The 18232-nt window shown below is 45.2% G+C and overlaps 1 protein-coding gene across 2 annotated transcripts in view; it reads right to left on the reverse strand.

The window, feature by feature from the left end:
• Positions 1-334: 334 nt before the first annotated feature.
• The window catches only part of NSD3 (nuclear receptor binding SET domain protein 3), a 1711795-nt gene continuing 1693897 nt past the window's right edge, over positions 335-18232 (reverse strand). For both annotated transcript variants that reach the window (XM_078666314.1, XM_078666313.1), the window contains one exon: positions 335-11712. In XM_078666314.1, coding sequence (XP_078522440.1) covers positions 11471-11712 — 242 coding nt within the window. In that variant the 3' untranslated portion in view covers positions 335-11470. The remainder of the gene's footprint in view (positions 11713-18232) is intronic.

An 18232-nucleotide genomic window follows, 5' to 3' on the forward strand; every position in this document is an offset into this window, starting at 1 on the left:
AGTGCGATATTTTATAAAAAAAGGTTTCTTCTTGTGTTTGACTATTCTCTTGTAGGCAACTCACTTGTATATAGGTCTCCCTTTGCAGATGCCCATATGTTAATTCTGAAGACACACAGAATTTCCTGGAAATAAAAGTCTGGAAGACTTGAATTTCCTGGAAATAAAAGTCTGGAAGACTTTTAATGAAGAAGTAGGGTTTTTTGATTTCTTGATGTTCAATTCAAAATCAATGTGTATTACCTCAATCATTTGCACATAGCCTAAGTATACTACAAAATTTACACACATATATATATATATAGAGTTTTATCAAGAAAACTGATTACGTAAATTATGCAATAGTCAATTTATTGTAATTTGGATCTGTTATTATATACTGGCATAGCTACATATATATGTGTTTTACATCACATGTCTAATTTAGTGATTAGTTGCCACTTGGTTGGAAATCAGATTTTATATTTTACCATGTTCTCTTGTCTAGATATGGAGAACCACAATACAAAAATGAAAAAATAAATTCACATTCTTACTTGGAACATTCAGAACATTTTATTCAAATCGACCGAGCAAATTTCAAATTCAGTGGAATGTCATTAAAACTGTTTCCAAATGAATCCTCACAAAGCAATAGACACATTGTAATTCCAAAGTATTTGTAAATTAAAAAAGGCGACATCTCAATTAATATCATGTACAAAAAAATTATATATTCCTACATCACACACACATTCAGTAAGAAGTTAAAATATTACAAGCAACTTTAAATACACTTGGTCTAGTGATTGATAAAATAACTATGTACAGGTTAACCAAGCTTGAATCTTTTACACTTTGCAGTATAACTTAGGTCAAACATCAACCCTCGCAACCCCACAACTGTATGTTCTGAAGTCAATGTGGCAACATCAAGTTATAACACAGTAATGCTCCAGTGAAACATTCTTGGGGACAATAACATCACATTATATAATGAGTTTCTAGCAATGTCAACGAAACTCCAATATGTCAAATTCAGGGAATAGTGATGACCTGCTATTATAGAACTAACTGATCCATTGGTAAAAGCATCTTTTTACTGAATGTACAGTCTTGTCCAGGTAAACAAGGTCTACCGAATTAACAAACCTACAAAATGTCACAGATAAATATTACAAGGAAATTCAAATTAAATCCTCTTGCATTTGTTGCAAAATATCGCTCATGGGGAGCAAGTACCTATGGTAAAAGTGCCACTGCTCAAATCAAACCATATATGCACACACCCTCACAGACACACAACTCAACACAATACTGTATTACTTCGTCAGACATCCTGTTAATAATGGCTTAGTGCTTTAATGAAAAAGAGACACTTAAGAACTTACAATTGTGAACCAAATATTGATTCTATCCGCTTCTAAATTAAAAGCCAAGCTGAATTTCAGAACCATGCAATTCAAATGCATTTCGCCAAGTGTTCGTGCCTACATCATCCACTGACAACAGCGCTTTACATTTTGAAAAAGTCAGGGACCATGATAAATCTGAGGACTCAATTTCTTCCCTTGGACTGCTGGAGTGAAATGGTTACCGCAACTAAAACAAGAAGGTTTGGCAGCAAAGCATTGTAACCTCCCAGTGATGTATACAGGAGTCATGCACTTCAGTTAAATTATGTACAGCCGATTGTTTTATAAGGCTTCTTTCCATTAGCTTCCCCCAAGCAAAATAGTTTAAGTTCTTGAATTTGGCATGCATCAAAATAAAAAAGTGTAACATATAAAAACTGGGTTTCTATCAAATAAAAATATCCAGAATTTCAGGAGAGTAAACAGATCTGCAAAAGGTGCATTCCTATGTCGAAAACATGTAAATGTGGAATTGAGAATACTCAAGGGAATGTTCACTCTGTTGTCTTTTGCAGCATAGAGTTTATTAAAATGAAAAGGCTGTGTTCAAACAGGCCATAACATACTAGGACACATAATGAGATTTTGTCTGCCTTTGAAGTTCACTGAAAAGCTTGCTACTTAGGGGGAGAAGTGGCGAACAGGGTGCTGTCTGTGCTAAAATGGCAAGATACCACCTACACTCAGTTAAGCTTGATTCAATATCATCATCCTATTGCAATGGACTGCTCATCAGACACTGTTTCAGAAGTAAATAGAACCACAATGTTTAAATTTGCTTATAAAAGAAAATTATTTCTTACAAACCAAGAAGGGGAATGCTACCAGTGCGTATCAAGGTTTCCCTTAAAAATATGAAGTTGCACCTCATATGTTTCTGTACTTACATTTCTAAATAATCACACCAAGCTCACAAAATGAGAAATGTAATCACCAAAATGTTTAACAGAGAACTCTGCAATCCTTTTTTGTGAAGGATATCAAGTGCTTTGACTATACAGAACATTTAGTCTATAGCCCCAAGCCAGGAACATGAGGAACCTATCCTGATGGACAAATTGAGAATCTACAGGATGCGCGAAAATGAAAGAAATAACTTGAAACAACCATTATTGTTGTATATCGCCATTGCTGCCTGTGTTTAGTCCAACAATCCGTTAGATTCATATGTATTTAGGGTCATCATAATAAGACCTTAACTGAAAGCTTCAGCAGTTTAGTGTTGTGTATTTAAGTCAACATTGGGCAACAGGAAGCCATTCAAAAATAAACCTAGCACAAAATAGATTTTTCTAATGATTAGCCGTCAAGTAAAGGTACTTGGTGCACAAAACTGAATTTTATCTTTGGTGGGTGATGTAAATGAAATTGATTCAGTATGATAGAAGAGAAGTAAAACTGGAAACATTTGTGCAATACTGCACTTCAAAACACTAGCTATTGGTCCTATTCTGATTTATGTGCACTAACAGTCTGCAGATTTAATACAGTTTTACAGACAACTTACTATCCCTAGTTGCAATAGAAAAGCTCCAGATTTCAAGCTCAACCATTATTTTTTTATTTTACTCCTCATTCCTTCAAATTTGGATTTGGATACCATTTTAACCACCAAAGAATGCAGATGGTAGAGAAAAGGAAACTAGCTTGGTCTGGAGTACCTGTTGTGAGGGTTATGCATTTTTAGTGTGTAGGAGGATTAATGTGTGAGGTGAAATAGGGAATTTCAAATAAAATATGACTTAACAATGCTTTGCCTACCAGGAGTTGTTGTGCTTTATGTACAAATTCTCAAAAGATGAAAAACTATTCAGTAAAGACTGAAAAAGCAAATCAAAGTCAATATACATTATCTCAAACACGAGAAGCAGAGTGTATATCTGCTGATGTAACTGGAGATTGATAAAATATCTATGTTTAAAAAAAGGAGGATTTGACTTCGCTAGGAAAGACTACTTTCAAAATATGAGGTCCTTAAACTGTGACAATTTCTGAAGGTAGCCTCATCTTTGTTCTCCTGAATTATATGTTTCAGGCTTCAACCCTCAATATTCTGTGATAAAAATGTGCAGTGGCATACCATATGAAAACAGGCCTTTCTAACATATATTGTTGACACTGATTCCATCACATTATCTTCAGAGTAGTGACTTCTAAAATGGTGCACATGATCTTGGGTCAAAATCAACAAAGGGCACTTTACCAAACTATACTCTGATCGTGTACAAGTGATTGCATAGACAAAGCCCAATTTAATCGGACGTAGTCATGTGTTCAAAAAATCTACAGTGATAATTAAAATTCAAGCCTTTATGCTTTTTTGCATTTAACACACTTCTATACTTAATTCAGCAGCAAAAGATAGTTACATAATCGTTCATTAGGAAACGTTTTAGAACCTAGAGCAAGCCGGATACCTAAATTGGCTTCTCGTAGTCACAGTTGTATCATTTGCTGCTTCTTAGCATAAGTACTGGCTGTGTTACAGATTGTAATAATTTTAGGGTAAGGGAAGTGTATGATTTGAAAATTAATAATGTACATTTTGGAAGTTACAGTTTAATTTCTACCTTTAGCGGCTAGTTTTGGGGAGATAATTTCAAAACATACATAAAAATGGCAGAATATTTTTATTACCCATATATTTTTGATCTTTCGGAGCAACCACTTTCATAATATAGATCTCATAATGCGTAATATTGGTAGTTTCTTTCATTCTCTCTTGTGAGAGGGCAACCAGAAACGTATGCGATACCTACGAAGCTTGCCATTGACTGCTAATTTGTCATATGAAAGTAAGAGTGCGCTATTATGTATGCTTCTTCCCAGGATTGGGTGAGGGTATGAGTACCAACAAATAGTAGGCACACTAATGTTCCCTAGTGCAAGACTTTAAGCCGTAGAATATTTTGTTAACAAACATTCCAAGAGAGTTCCCTGCAAATGGTGTCTAAAAGATCCTGGAGATTAGAAAATGTTAACAAATGTAACTTGTGACTTTGAACATAAATCGTGTCATAGTTCAGGGATAAAGTCTATGGAGAAAGTCAAGCTTAAAGAAATAAAACCTCATATTGGAGTCAGGCTAGGCATAGAATTTACTTCTGAAACATGTTTGGTAATCAAGCAGACATGTAGGAGTTTAATACAATCTGGCCCCTATCAGAGCACTTTTAACATGATGCAGACTAAGTCAGAACAACAAAGTTTGGCCTACGTTAAAGGAAAATGTCAGATTCTGAGTCAGCCACTTCTACAATAAGGAAAACGCTGTGCCCCATTCCAGAAACACTAGGTTTACGTTGAAAGAGTAGATAGCACTCGGGTTACACGTTTAGGTAATCTGTAATGGTTTTTAGCACTGATCAGGATGAATACATTCACTAAAAGTAGCACACAAGTGTGTACACAACCTAAAGCAATGCTGAATTATGGGAAACAATGTACAAAAAAAAAAGTCTCACTTGCACCCACTTTCACTGACTTCTGCCCCTAGAATCCTTAATGGGGTGTTGATCAGTGATACTGTATCCCTCTCCTCTTCAGCTTGCCAAATTAGTCCTTTTGGCCTCTATGACCTACTCTTCTGTCTGTCCTGGTTCCATGATTAACTGTCCCAGACCATGTCTCTATTTGGCACAGATCACCCTCCACTACTGTACTGCTATGTTGTTGCACTCCATTTACTCTCCTGCCCCACTGCACTCTCCCTAGTAGCTCACTCTATATTATTGTGCCACCCTTAGCCACTTATAGCTTTCCCTCCATTGTCCTGATGTAGAGAGATGCTCACTACTCTAACCCTTCTTAGAAGCTCAGATTATGCTGTACATATGGGTTGTTTAGACATTGTACCAGACAGGCCAGCACTGCGACATCTGACATTACCCAGTACAATGAAAAAAACGGTTTCTCGAGAGGTGGATAGGATAGGGACAAAGAATGGGGAAGCACAACATGGAGGCATAGGAATCAATTAAGATTCCGTTAATGAGGTTCCCAAAGAAACATCCATTAAGGTAAAAGATAAGGTTAAAGCGAAGAATATGATTTTTAGAAGTTCTTATTTGAAGGAATTAAGTACATCGCTTCAGAATGATTCAACAGTTCAGATTTTATTGATTAAAATGTTTTTTTTTCAGTTAGTGGAAACGTATTTTCCGTTTCCAAGAGATTACCGATGACAACTTTGAAGGTGGCAGACATGTTCAGGGGACCTTAGGTGGAGAAGAGGAATAACTCTACTGAAACGAAATTAATAAAATAGGTGTTTTGTGTACTTTTTTATGTAGTTAGCAAGAAAGAGATGTTGTAGGAGGCAGTACATGGATATGGCTTGGAGCTTTACCCTCTCACTTGCAACTCTTTAGAGAATGGCTTCTGACCTTTCACAGGCAACAACCATAGGCGCCACTGAGAATAGAAAGCCTCTAATAGTTTTATAAATCTCCTAAAGAGCATTGCATCAAACACCAAAGCTACAAAGTACAACCAAAAGGACACAATTCTTTATACTTTCAAATAAAGTCAAGTGTGAAGTACTGGGCTCTATAACTGTCACACGTACAAAGACGTGACACGTTTGTACAAAGTTTCATGATGGTCAGCAATTTGCAAAGGTTTTGTAGTTTCCAAAATGCCTATGTCACTGACCATAGTGTCAACAGAGATAGTTCATAGCATTTCTATACGTGCTGTACATAAAAAAAATGAAAAAATTATATACTGATGGAGTAAATAGATAATACATTGTTTAACCGTTCTCGGCGTGGAATCAAAATCTGCTATTTTTTCAAATTGCGTTTTGTACCATGACTGAGACTGTAGATTGCATTTACAAAAACATAACAAGGAAAGACAAGAAACACAACCATCTAAAACAAGAACATGTATACTTTCGACAAACTTGAGTGTTTATCCTTGCGCAATTTCTTTCTCTGTTGATCAGAAAAGGAAAATACTAACATGCTATCCCTCCCTGCATCAATTTACATCTCTTAACAAACCTTTGAATTTCAGATTGGTTGGCAGTTAGAGGACAGTATCAAGATCACTTGCCATCGCACAGTATCAGATATAAAATGAAATTATAACCAGTGCTTAATGTGCGCTCCTGTTTGCCAGTGGTTGGCTCTGGCACTGATTTCTAAATATCGACACTTTCTTTCCTAACTTTACCACAAGGTGGCGCTATATTCGAGCATAGAAAATCAGTACAGTGTTTAACACTTCAATATACTTAAGTCATCTAATGAACAGAAAGGTAGGTTCCACGATCCTACGTGATTCTTGAAGTATCATGTCGAGGTCTCTGTAGTTGAATATTTTTACGATGATCGGGCATAGGTGGTTAGAGGGCATGGGGGAGGGGGAGGGGGAGGTTTCTGAGTCAGGTACCTGTGCGCTCTTTCTACAACAAGGCAATTAGAAAGTTGGGTTGCAGGCACCCATCAGGCAATCCAGCCCTCGAGGAAGGTGTCTGGAGAGAGGCCATTAGCCCCTTCGGGGAGGTTAACAAAGAGCAGCTTACACAGCCTTACTCTGTTTTCAGCATCTTCCGCTGAGTCCTCCAAAGTCTTCTATGTCACAGAGAGCCTGGAGACTGTAGCAGAGTGTTTTCCAGCTTCGAAATATGACCTTCCGCCTCAGTGACGATATGCCATTCTACGAAAGTACAGGTGCAGGAGGGAGTATTCAACCCCCACGTCTCTGATCTTGGACTAGAGTACAGTATGAGAGGATTCAGTTGCTAGGAGTATGGCCCAAGTGTCCTCCAATGCAGATCGAACAGGTGAGTGACTCAGGGGGTCCAGATGCTCATGGGTTCCAGAGGTAAGATTCGTAAACTTGTCAATTTGATATTGCCCCTGGGTCCCAGTTGGCTTATTAGGTCCCATGATCACGAAGTGTTTCGAGCACTCAGTCACTGAGCAAGGCATGGGAGGAAGTGTGGGTGTCTATGCCTCTATTGTATAGGGGGTTGCAAGTGAACTGTCACCTCCTGAGAGATGGCAGATTGGCAGGGGCTCCCAAACTGCTTACACCACGACAGTTGCGAATGGACAGCACGGGGAGATGGGAACCACCCACCAGGAGCCCCACACCCAAGTGGCAGTCCTGGACAGCACAGGACTCTCCCCAGGGGTGGCAGAAGATGTCCAAGGGACTGGCACGCAGCACCAAGACCGAGGGAAGCAGCAACCCAGTCACATGCTACCACCGGCCGTTACACACAGCAAGGAACAGGCCAGGAGGGAAACAGTCTGCTTTGGGACTTGCCAGTCGTTCAGGTCAGGAAGGGAGGTGCAACCACCATGCCCCAGGGCCCCAACCCTGCGGGTGGTGATGAAAAGTAAGGCGGTAGCTCCACACGCCACGCGTGGCAATCCAGCACAGCGGACTCTTCCTCCTCCTCCTCCCACTACAACTGGGTGGGACAGGGGTAAAAAGGGGGGGGGGGGGCGAAACATTAGCCAAGCTAATCACATCACACGTGGTTCCCAGAGTCTCAGCGGAGCTCCACGGTGGCCATATTAGGGTACTGCCGAGAGCCCAGCATGATTGCTGAAACAAGATAAAGCCACTGGTGTGCCGCCAGCATGGAGGCCAGGTATTCTAAAAGAGGGAAGGCGCGATCTGAGCCTCTGTTCATTCCATAACCACCAAGGGTCCAACAGTGGTTCACCCTGCAGGTAAGGCGCTTCAGAGAAGTGGCCAACGAATTCACACCCACGTTTGTGACAGCGAATTCACACCCACGTTTATCCTCTTAAGCTAAAAGAAAACACCACTTAAGTCACCAAATCCTCTTAATTACAGGGTATCACTGGGAATGAAAATGTGAAATGCAATCTACTCTCTATTGAATTACTGATGTTTCATTCAAAGGTCAGTAGTGACAATTTCAATCAGGGGCAGATAGTTGCAGACAAACTATTGAATGAAACCAACAATTAATCAAAGTTTTCCCCTGGTGGCAGTTACTTTTTAGACTAATGTAGTTTGTGTTTATGCCAACATTAACAAGTATGCTAGTGTTAGATCAAATTGTCAACTCAGGGTGCCCATGAATTCTGAAACGTACATGATACTTTTGTGACTGAGGATTGCCAGCTATCTAAGGAAAACCAACAACAAAAGCCACATTCAGTTAGTATGTGAAAATCCAACCGCAGTTTAACACACCTCAGATTAATAACTACATTTCGCTTCATTAGACTGCGAGAAGAGAACAGTTGGCTATAATAACTGCGAAGCCTCCACACATTCAAGAGACCTCTATTTCGTTTAGATATCATTCTGATAAATCAAAGGACGGTTGACCTTAATAAAGGAGAAAACACATTGAGACATTGGATTGTGGTTGTTGAGCAATTAGTAGATTCACATGCTTGGTGTACATTATTTTAGTATTTACCTTCATAGCTCATCCATGGGAAGGAAATTTACGTCATAAATACACACAGTTCTGACACCTCACGTTTCCAGGCACTCCATTATACTCGGTTAATAATTACCTGATTAGACTAGAGCCCAAAACAAAAGTGACATTGTACAAAACATACAACATAGCTCTGGAGTGGTTTAGTAAAGTAGAACATCCTTGATATCCCCTTGTGAAGCTCAAACATTTTCAGGGGTTATGGGCTATTGTTTAGCAATAGAAAATGCATTTAAAATAACATGTTCAGGGGAGTTTTGTTTACGTTTAGGTAATTCCGTTGAATTTTTCCATACCATGCAGCAGATCACACCTCTGCCACTATGTTCTTGACTTTTAGTTACTTGAGCACTAGAATTCTACCCTGTACATATAAATGTTTGCGACCAACCACTCCAATGCAAACCTGTTTAACAATCGTGAAAGTGAATTAACAGAATAAAACATCCAGCAGACAGAGCCGTCTTCTTGCTCACTGGCTTATTCAGGGACAGTGAACTTACTGCCAAATCAAAAACGGATGACTGCGTCTTGGTATACAGTACTTCGAGTTGTCAATAAAAGTGCTCTTTGGCTACACAATGGAAAGGGTTTGCGGTGAGTTGATATTTATTGGAAATGTGTGTGTGTGTGTATCTATATATATATATATTTCTGAAACGAAATCACTTCACCTAATTTAAACACATGCATTCACAAAGCGTGGTCTTCTCTAAATACCCTGTTATTAAGAAGTGCTTAAAGTAACTCACGAACCAGAAGTAACTTAAAAATGGCTGCAATAAAACAGTTTCTATTCATGCCTTGATTTAGTGTATGTGACAACGCCCAGGCCTAGCTGGATATAAAAAAAACATAGCAGCAGTTACATTTTGTAAATTAATAATTGGGGTTTCAGTCACAAATAAGGGTGTCTAGAGGGGTTGAAAAGAAAGGAAGAAGAGACAGTGTCGGTGTCTGGGTTGGGGGATGCGGACAGGACATACAAAAAAAGATAATCTAATGTTTATTCATGTGAATTAACATCACAAACGTGACAAAAAGAACAAGCCCGTAATTCAAAGAAGGCCCCTAAATATCAGAGTGGCACGTGTACCGAGTGCCTTGGGGCACTGCTCCTTTTTAAGCTCTCGTGAACATTGTAAAAAATGGATGTGTACCAATACAACTGGAGAGCGCTACACTTACTTGAAGGCAACAAATGGGAATTCAAGCAAATCCTTAAGCTTCACGGATAGAATTCTTAGGCTTTTGCACTTCAATCTCATAAAAACATGATTTTAGTCGAGGGCCAGGTGCACAGAGTTGAATGTCGAGGCCTGTGAATGCGCAGATATTCCCGATTGCATTATTGTCTGCTGTTGCTTGTGCTTATCGTATCAGGCATACTGCACCAAACTCACACACCGAGATAAAGGAAGCAAAAAACAAACCGAAACCACCCCAAAACATATTGATATTTGTAGATAGTAAAAATCAGTAAATGAATTGGAAATTAAAGGGGGTTCATGAGAATTTGCCACTAATCAATGGGACAAAAAGGTACCAGTTTAGCTTCAGGAGAATCATGTGCCTTGCATTGCTCCTGCAGCAATTAATAGAAGGCCAGACTTTTGCAGGACAAAGGAATGCTTCCACTTTTACATTAATCTTATGGCCTTCTAATTTACAAAGAGATATAAAACATCTCTTTATGCTGCTGGACCCCACATTCCTTAATAGCTCACAGTGCATCCACCATTAGTTATCACTGACCCAGCTCTGTTATGATCATTTTGAAGAAGCTAGGCAGAGGCCAACTGATCTCAGGGGAGCTTATACATTATTGCTTAATAAAGAGTAAACATGGCAACGGGAGTACAACTTGCACTGAATTGTGCAAAGCAGAACAATTGACTTCTCAGACACAAGCAGCACATTCAAGTATAGGGAATGGAACTCTGGATTTTTGTGTGGTGTTTTGTGTAGCTTGAGGATTTGGATACATATCTAAGACGTTTAAAGCATACAAAAAAGAAAAACGTAAACAAGGTTTATGAGATCCAACTCCTCCACAGGCTTGACTTTAGGTCGCTATGGAAGTCAGAGGTTTGATGATTTAATTTTCAAGTCCAAACGCTGAAAATACAAAGTGCTTAGGAAACGTCATTAAGAGTCATGGACGCTGTAAATTCTTTCATCTTCTGCATTTAAGTGCCAACTAAAGCACTAAAAACAGGTGCAAGATATGTACGTAATGTTGGCAACCATCAAAAGTGATCTAGAGGTAATGAATAACGCTCATAAATGCCTCTGCATCAGCACGCTTTTGACCGACCGGATCATTCCAAAGAATAAATAAGACAAATGCTTTTTGTCTTTCATACCCGCCTGCCAAAAAGATCGGTTTCATGATTAAAGCCAGACAAATGTCACTCTCCTTGTTTGGTTATAGGCACAGGTAGCTGTCTTTGATTTTCCTGACCCCAAAAAGAGAATCGACTCCAATTGCTGCCACCTATCAAGATCAGAGGATCCTTCTCACAATTCCAACATGACTCGCTCATCAAATCAAACCGATCCAGCTAGCTTCTTGGATTTTTTAACTTCAAGTTCAGTTACTGATTTCAGTGTTTTAGTCTATTGTTGTTATAATTCACTCTTTTGTTTCTTCGCTATGATCTTGTAGCTCCAATTTACATTTTATCTTGTTCCAATAGCCTGGGGGCACAGGACACTTGGGGTCATGCTCCGAGCAGCACAGGCGACCCTCCAGCGCAGACGTTGTGAGAGCTCCTTTTTCGTGGTCTTTGCAAAATGAACTTGGGCAAAACTCGCAGTAGAAAGCGGCAGCACCATCGCAGATGTCACACTGGTGCCAGGGGCAATCCCACTTCCCTGATATTTAAAATAAACACAATAAGAAAGAAAATAAGTTCATATTTCGAGTGACTGGTACAAAAAAATCTTAATCACATTACATTACCGTATACATGCTATACAAACATTTAGTTTACAAACCACTGAGCAAAACTAACATGTACAATACACCAACTGACTTACAATATTTAAAAAAAAACGAAAACACAGCAGATATAGTTAACTGTGGTGTTCTCTCTATACCGCTATCCCGGAGGGCAGCCCTTCTTGCTGGAAGGTGAAAGCTATGGTAAGTGGCATCAAGTGCTGGAGCCTCTTATGGGCCTGTTACTTGTCTGGGGGTGGGGTTCGTTTTTAAACGTTGCATTTTTCGACTTTTCAACAATTTTAGATGTGGATCATCCTTTTTACAGCTAAAATAAGCATCTTTTGAGTTGTCTTCGTGCTCTAAATGGTAATAACACAAGAAGTCTATGAAATGTGCCACTTGGACACTTTGAGGCCTCAAAGAATAAGTTACTTGCCTTCCGTAATGCCTTGTCTGGTAGAGACTACCTAGCCACAGATTCCTTACCATAGGCTTAGACTAGAGGCTTAGACTATTACCCAGGAATCAGACTGGATCTATAAAATCTTGGGCAGTACCTCTGCCCGCCAGTAGGTGGGGCAGCTCTGCACCAAATGAGACGTGCCTAAAGACGCACCCCAGTATGTTGACATCTGCCAGAGGCAAGTAGCCACATCAGAAGGTTGACTGACCAGTGTATAGAAAGCAAGGACCTACAGGGTTCTTTTTAAATAGAAAGACCAGTTTGCAGAAACGGGGAGGCTGGGAGGTTCAGTAAGGAATGGTGGCAAGATAGAGTCTCTACCAGAACGTAACTGGTTTATCTGTTATAAACTTCTGGCCACTGATTCCTTACATTAGAATAGATACCAAAGCAAACCTCCTTGGAGGTATGTCTGTGAACTGGCTCATACCAAGAAGTCTTGGAGGACTGAAAGTGCAATGTGCTCATCATGACACACCTGACTGTCAAGGCAGTAATGTCTGGTGAAAGTGTGCAAGATAACCTATGTAGCAACCTGACAGATGTCCAGGACAGGGACTGCGCCAGTCTGTCAGACTGGATACAGATATTTTTCGTAAGCAGTACCTGTGTGTACTTGTATGTGATGTCGTTCGGCTCCGCGTGGTGTCGTCGGCAGGGAAAGGGACAGGACGGGACCTATATAGGCGCCAGCCCAGTCCTCTGACGCAACGAGGAACACTGACCACTGGTGTGTTAACTAGGGCCCTTAAAAGGGAAAACAGCCCTTAACTCTGAAATCCCTCCGCAGAGGGAAAATGCTGGATGGGTTAGTATGGAATAGGAGGCTAGATAGAATCTCTACCAGACAAGGAGTTACCAAAGGTAAGTAAGCTTTTCATCTGATAGAGATATTTCGCCACATAGCTTAGAAAAGGTACCTAAGCAATACTTCCATGGAAGTGAGACTGTGGTACGGATTAGATAAATCTCAGTAGGACCGAACAGGCAAAGTGACCATTATGCCGGCCCTGACTGTCCAGGCAGTAGTGCTTCATAAATGTGTGCAATGAAGCCCACATTGCTGCCTGACAGGTATACAGGACAGGAACTCCACAAACTAACGCAGTGGTCGCATCCTTGGTACTGACAGAACAAGCTCTCAGACCTTCAGGAGGTTGTTTTTTGGCCAATGCGTAGCAGATCTTTTGTCGCAGAGCTCAATACATCCTTAGATGTCCGTTTCTGCACTGTCTCCCTTTCTTGGCTCTGACTTACCCCATGAAGAGTTGATCATCCACCCGGAGCACTTTTGTGTGGTCAAGGTAGAACAGCGCTCTTTTTGGGTCCAGCCAATTGAGTATCCACTCCTCTTTAGAAGGGTTAGGCAGAGCATAGAAGGTAGGTAGACTAATGGGCTGGCCTACATGAAAGGAAGTGACCACATTTGGAAAGAAGGATGGGGGAACAGTCAGAACGCACAAGTTACTACTTGTGTAACGATATATCTGTAAGAGACATTAGTTAGTATTAGATTCCTTACCTTAGAATATCCCCAGGCGTCAGACTGGATCCGGAAATTTTTGCGTAGCAGTACCCTTGCGCGTCGGTAGGCTTCGTCTGCGGCTCCGCGTCCGTCGTCGGCGCCGTGATGACGTCGTCGGAGTACTTAGACGCCGCCTCCGCGTGCTGACGTCAGTTCTTAGACACAGCTTTTCCGCGCCAGAAGGTTTGGTACGTAACACCACTTTGTCCAGATGGACAGAAAGGAAAGGTGGAGTACAAGAAAGGGCCTGGTGTTCACTCACTCTCCTGGCAGAGGTGATGGCAACCAGGAAAGCAGTCTTCAAAGTCAGAAGGCGAAGAGGACAGTTGTGAAGCGGCTCAAAGGGAGCGCACATCAGAAATGTAAGAACCAGGTTCAAGTTCCACTGAGGCATCACAAACGGAACAGGAGGAAACGTGTGTGTGATGCCCTTAAGAAATCTATTCACAATAGGGGACTTGAACAAAGAAGGCTGATCAGGTAGCCTGAGAAAGGCTGAAAGGGCAGAAAGATAGCCCTTGATAGTGCCCAGAGCAGAGCCCTGCTGGGCAAGAGAAAGAAGGAAGAGAAGAACGAAAGAGGGGCAGCAAGAGGACCCACAGGCCACAAATCTGTTCCACCTGCAGGCGTATACCGACTTCGTGGAGGGACGCCTGGCTGCCAGAATGACGTTACAGACTTCAGGAGGCAAGTCAAATGGCCTCAACTGTCGCCGCTCAATCTCCAAGCATGGAGGTGGAGACTGGACAGGCTCGGGTGGAGGACCGTCCCCTGCTGCTGCGACAGAAGGTCCTCCTGAAGAGGCAGACGAACCGGGGGATCAACTAACATATTGAGTAGCTCTGGATACCAGTACCTTCTCGCCCAGTCCGGAGCCACAAGGATGACTTGGGCCCGGTCGCGCTTGATCTTCTTCAGCACTCTGGGCAGACGTGGTATAGGCGGAAAGGCATACAACAGACCGCAACTCCACTCGCGACGAAAAGCGACTCCGAGCATTGCCGCCTTGGAAATTCCAACGCGCAGAACAGATGACATTGCGCGTTCTCTTCGGTGGCGAATAGATCTAACCAAGGCTCTCCCCATCGCTGAAAGAGGCCTTGCGCCACGTCCGAGTTCAGACGCCATTCGTGATCCATCATGCACCGACGGCTGAGCTCGTCCGCCCTGGCGTTCAGAGAACCCGCCAGATGTTGAGCCACCAGGGTCACGCCCTGGCGTTCCAGCCACTGCCAGAGGCGCAGAGCCTCCTGGCAAAGGGTCCACGACCCCACCCCGCCCTGTTTGTTGCAGTACCACATGGCGGTGGTGTTGTCCGTGAACACCTGCACTACACTCCCCCGGACAGAGGGGAGGAATGCCTTCAGCGCTAGACGAATCGCCCGTAACTCCAACAGGTTGATGTGGAGCCGGGCCTCCGCCGGAGACCAGAGGCCTCTGATCTCCGCCTCTGCCATGTGGCCTCCCCAGCCCTGGAGGGACGCGTCCGTCACAACTACGTGCTCCGGTTGGGGAAGGGAGAGGGATCTGCCGCTGACCCAATCGCGGTCAGCGAGCCACCACTGCAGCTGTCTCGCAGTGCCCTCCGAGATCAGGACGTGGTCGGACAGATTGCCCTGATGCTGGGCCCACTGAAACTTCAGGTCCCACTGCAGAGCCCGCATCAGCCACCTGGCGTGATGCACCAGAAGGATGCAGGAGGCCATCAGCCCCAGGAGTCGAGGCGTCAACCTGACCGAGACCCGGGATAACGGCTGAAAGATGGGAATCAGAGCCTGAATATCCCGGACCCGCTGTTCGGGTGGATAAACCCGAAACTGCGCAGAGTCCAGAACCGCTCCGATGAAGAGGAGGTTCTGAGAGGGACACAGGTGTGACTTTGGCACATTGATGGAGAACCCCAGCTGGTGCAGGAGATCTGCCGTAGTCTGGAGGTGGCTGACGACTGTCTGGGGCGAGCCCGCCTTCAACAACCAGTCGTCGAGGTAGGGGAAGACTGAAACCCCTAACCTGCGCAGATGAGCTGCGACCACCGCCATCACCTTTGTGAACACCCGTGGGGCGCTAGTAAGGCCGAAGGGGAGCACGGTAAACTGAAAGTGCTCGTGGCTAACCGTGAACCGCAGGTAGCGCCGGTGGACCGGCAGGACGGGGATGTGGAAATAAGCGTCCTGCAAGTCCAACGCTACCATCCAGTCTCCTGGGTCCAGGGCAGCTAGGACCTGAGCCAGTGTCAGCATCTTGAACTTCTCCTTCCGGAGGAAGCCGTTGACGTTCCGTAGATCCAAGATAGGGCGCAGGCCCCCCTTGCCCTTCTTGGGTACCAGAAAGTAGTGGGAGTAGCAACCACACCCTACTTCTGGCCCAGGAACGCGCTCGATGGCCCCCTTGGCCAAGAGGGCCGTAACTTCCTCCTGCAGGAGTCGCAAATGATCCCCCGATACACGGTGGTTCTGCGGTGGCATGGCTGGAGGACTCGCCTCTGAGGGGAGGGAGTAGCCCCTTCGGACGATTTGCAGCACCCACCTGTCCGAGGTGACAGTGCGCCAGTGGAGGTGGTGATGGCGAACCCTGCCCCCCACTGGCGTCACATGGGCCTGAAAGCACGGACTAGGAGGGTTTAGAGGCGGATGCTGCGGGGGAAGGTGCGGACTGACCTCGCCGTTGACCCCTACCGCCTGGACGGCGGTTACCACGGCCGCCACCGCATTGGGTATTGCCCTGCGGAGCGTGGCTAGCGGCACGTGTGGGCGCACCCCTTCCGTGGCCACGAAAGGAGTGATAAGCAGCCGATTGCTGGCACGGGGCCGAGAGGCCCAAGGACTTGGCCGTAGCCCTGGAGTCCTTAAAGCGCTCGAGCGCATGGTCTGCTTTGTCGCCAAAGAGGCGACGGCCATCGAACGGCATGTCCATGAGTGTGTTCTGGACATCTGCCGAAAAGTTGGCGGACCTCAGCCAAGCGTGGCGTCTGACCGCCACCGTCGTTGCCATCGCTCTGCCTAGCGAGTCGGTGGTATCCAGCCCACACCTAATGGAATACTTGGCTGCGTCCCGGCCCTCCACAAGGGCTTGGCCGAGTTTGGCCCGTACCTCCAACGGACACTCTGGCAGCACATCCGGGACCGTATCCCACAGGGAGTGGGTGTAACGGCCCAAGAGGCATGCGGTGTTGGAAGACCGCAGACCCAAACTAAGGGATGAGAATATCTTCTTTCCATACTGCTCATACCTCTTGGATTCCCTGTCCGGCGGGGCGGACAGGAATGCGGTCTGGGAATTAGAGGCCTGGATGACCAGACTCTCGGGGGTGGGGTGGGTGGACAGGAAACATGGGTCGCCCGGGGCTGAGCGGTGGCATCTGGCCACGTTCCTATCTACGGGCGAACCCGTAGCGGGCTTGGACCAAGTGCCCAGAAGAACGTCGGTCAAGGCCTCATTAAAGGTCAGCAGAGGCTCGGCCGAGCTTGATTGCGGTTTAAGGACCTCAGTGAGGAGATTAGTCCTCACGGCCGCGACGGGGAGCTCAAGGCCCAAGGCCTTGGCAGCCCTCATCAGCACCACACTATAGGTTGCCCCCTCCTCCGAAGCCACGGTAGGAGGGGAGACAAAACCAGTGTCTGGAGAGGTGTCCAGGCCACTGGCCTCCCCAAGGTCTCCTGTCCAGTCCTCATGAGACTGACACTCCCTTGTCAGAGGGTCCTCAGACCCCTCCCAGTCCTCGTCATCACCCATCTCCTGAAACTTAGCGTTCTCAACCAATGGGGCCTGTTCATAAAAGTGAAATTCACCAAACGACGTCTGGAGCGGCGCCCATCGGGGCCGTCCCGACGGCTGAACAGGAACGAAGGTGGAACCGGGGATGGCGCCGCCCGAGGACGGCGCCGGAGGCGACACCTGCGGGTCCGACGCCGGGGAGGTCGTAAGATCCACCGGCGACGAACCAGATCCCGAAGGAGGTCCAGCGGCGTCGGGCCCGTAGGCGCCGGCGGCGCCTGGACAACTGAACCACTCGGCTCCGGCGGCGTCGGGATAGTGGGGACCTGCGGCGCCAGGCCCTAGGGCGTCGGCGGCGTCGGGGCCGAAGCACCCGACGGCGTCGGGGCCGGAGCCGCCGACCCGCTAGGGGCCCCAGACGGGTCCGCTGGGCCCGAAGGCGCCGCGGAGCCCGCCGGGGGAGAGAGTTTGCTCATGGCCATGAGGAAGCGCTCGATCTCCTCCTGCGACGCGTTCAGCCCAGGGACCGGAGGGTGTGGAGCTGAACGCGGCGTGGTGTCACCCGAACCCCCGGCCGCATCGCGCGAGCGTCGGGGGGAATCCGAAGAGCGATGACGCCGCTTGGACTTCTTGTGCCTCTTACCTGACGACGACTTCGACCCGGAGGAGTGCGGCCTACTCTCGGAACTGTGGTGGCTCCGAGCCCGCGACCTGTCCCTCGACCTCCCATGGGATCGGGACCTCTCAC

The sequence above is a fragment of the Lissotriton helveticus genome, chromosome 11 (genome assembly GCF_964261635.1).
Source record: "Lissotriton helveticus chromosome 11, aLisHel1.1, whole genome shotgun sequence".
Taxonomy (NCBI): domain Eukaryota; kingdom Metazoa; phylum Chordata; class Amphibia; order Caudata; family Salamandridae; genus Lissotriton; species Lissotriton helveticus.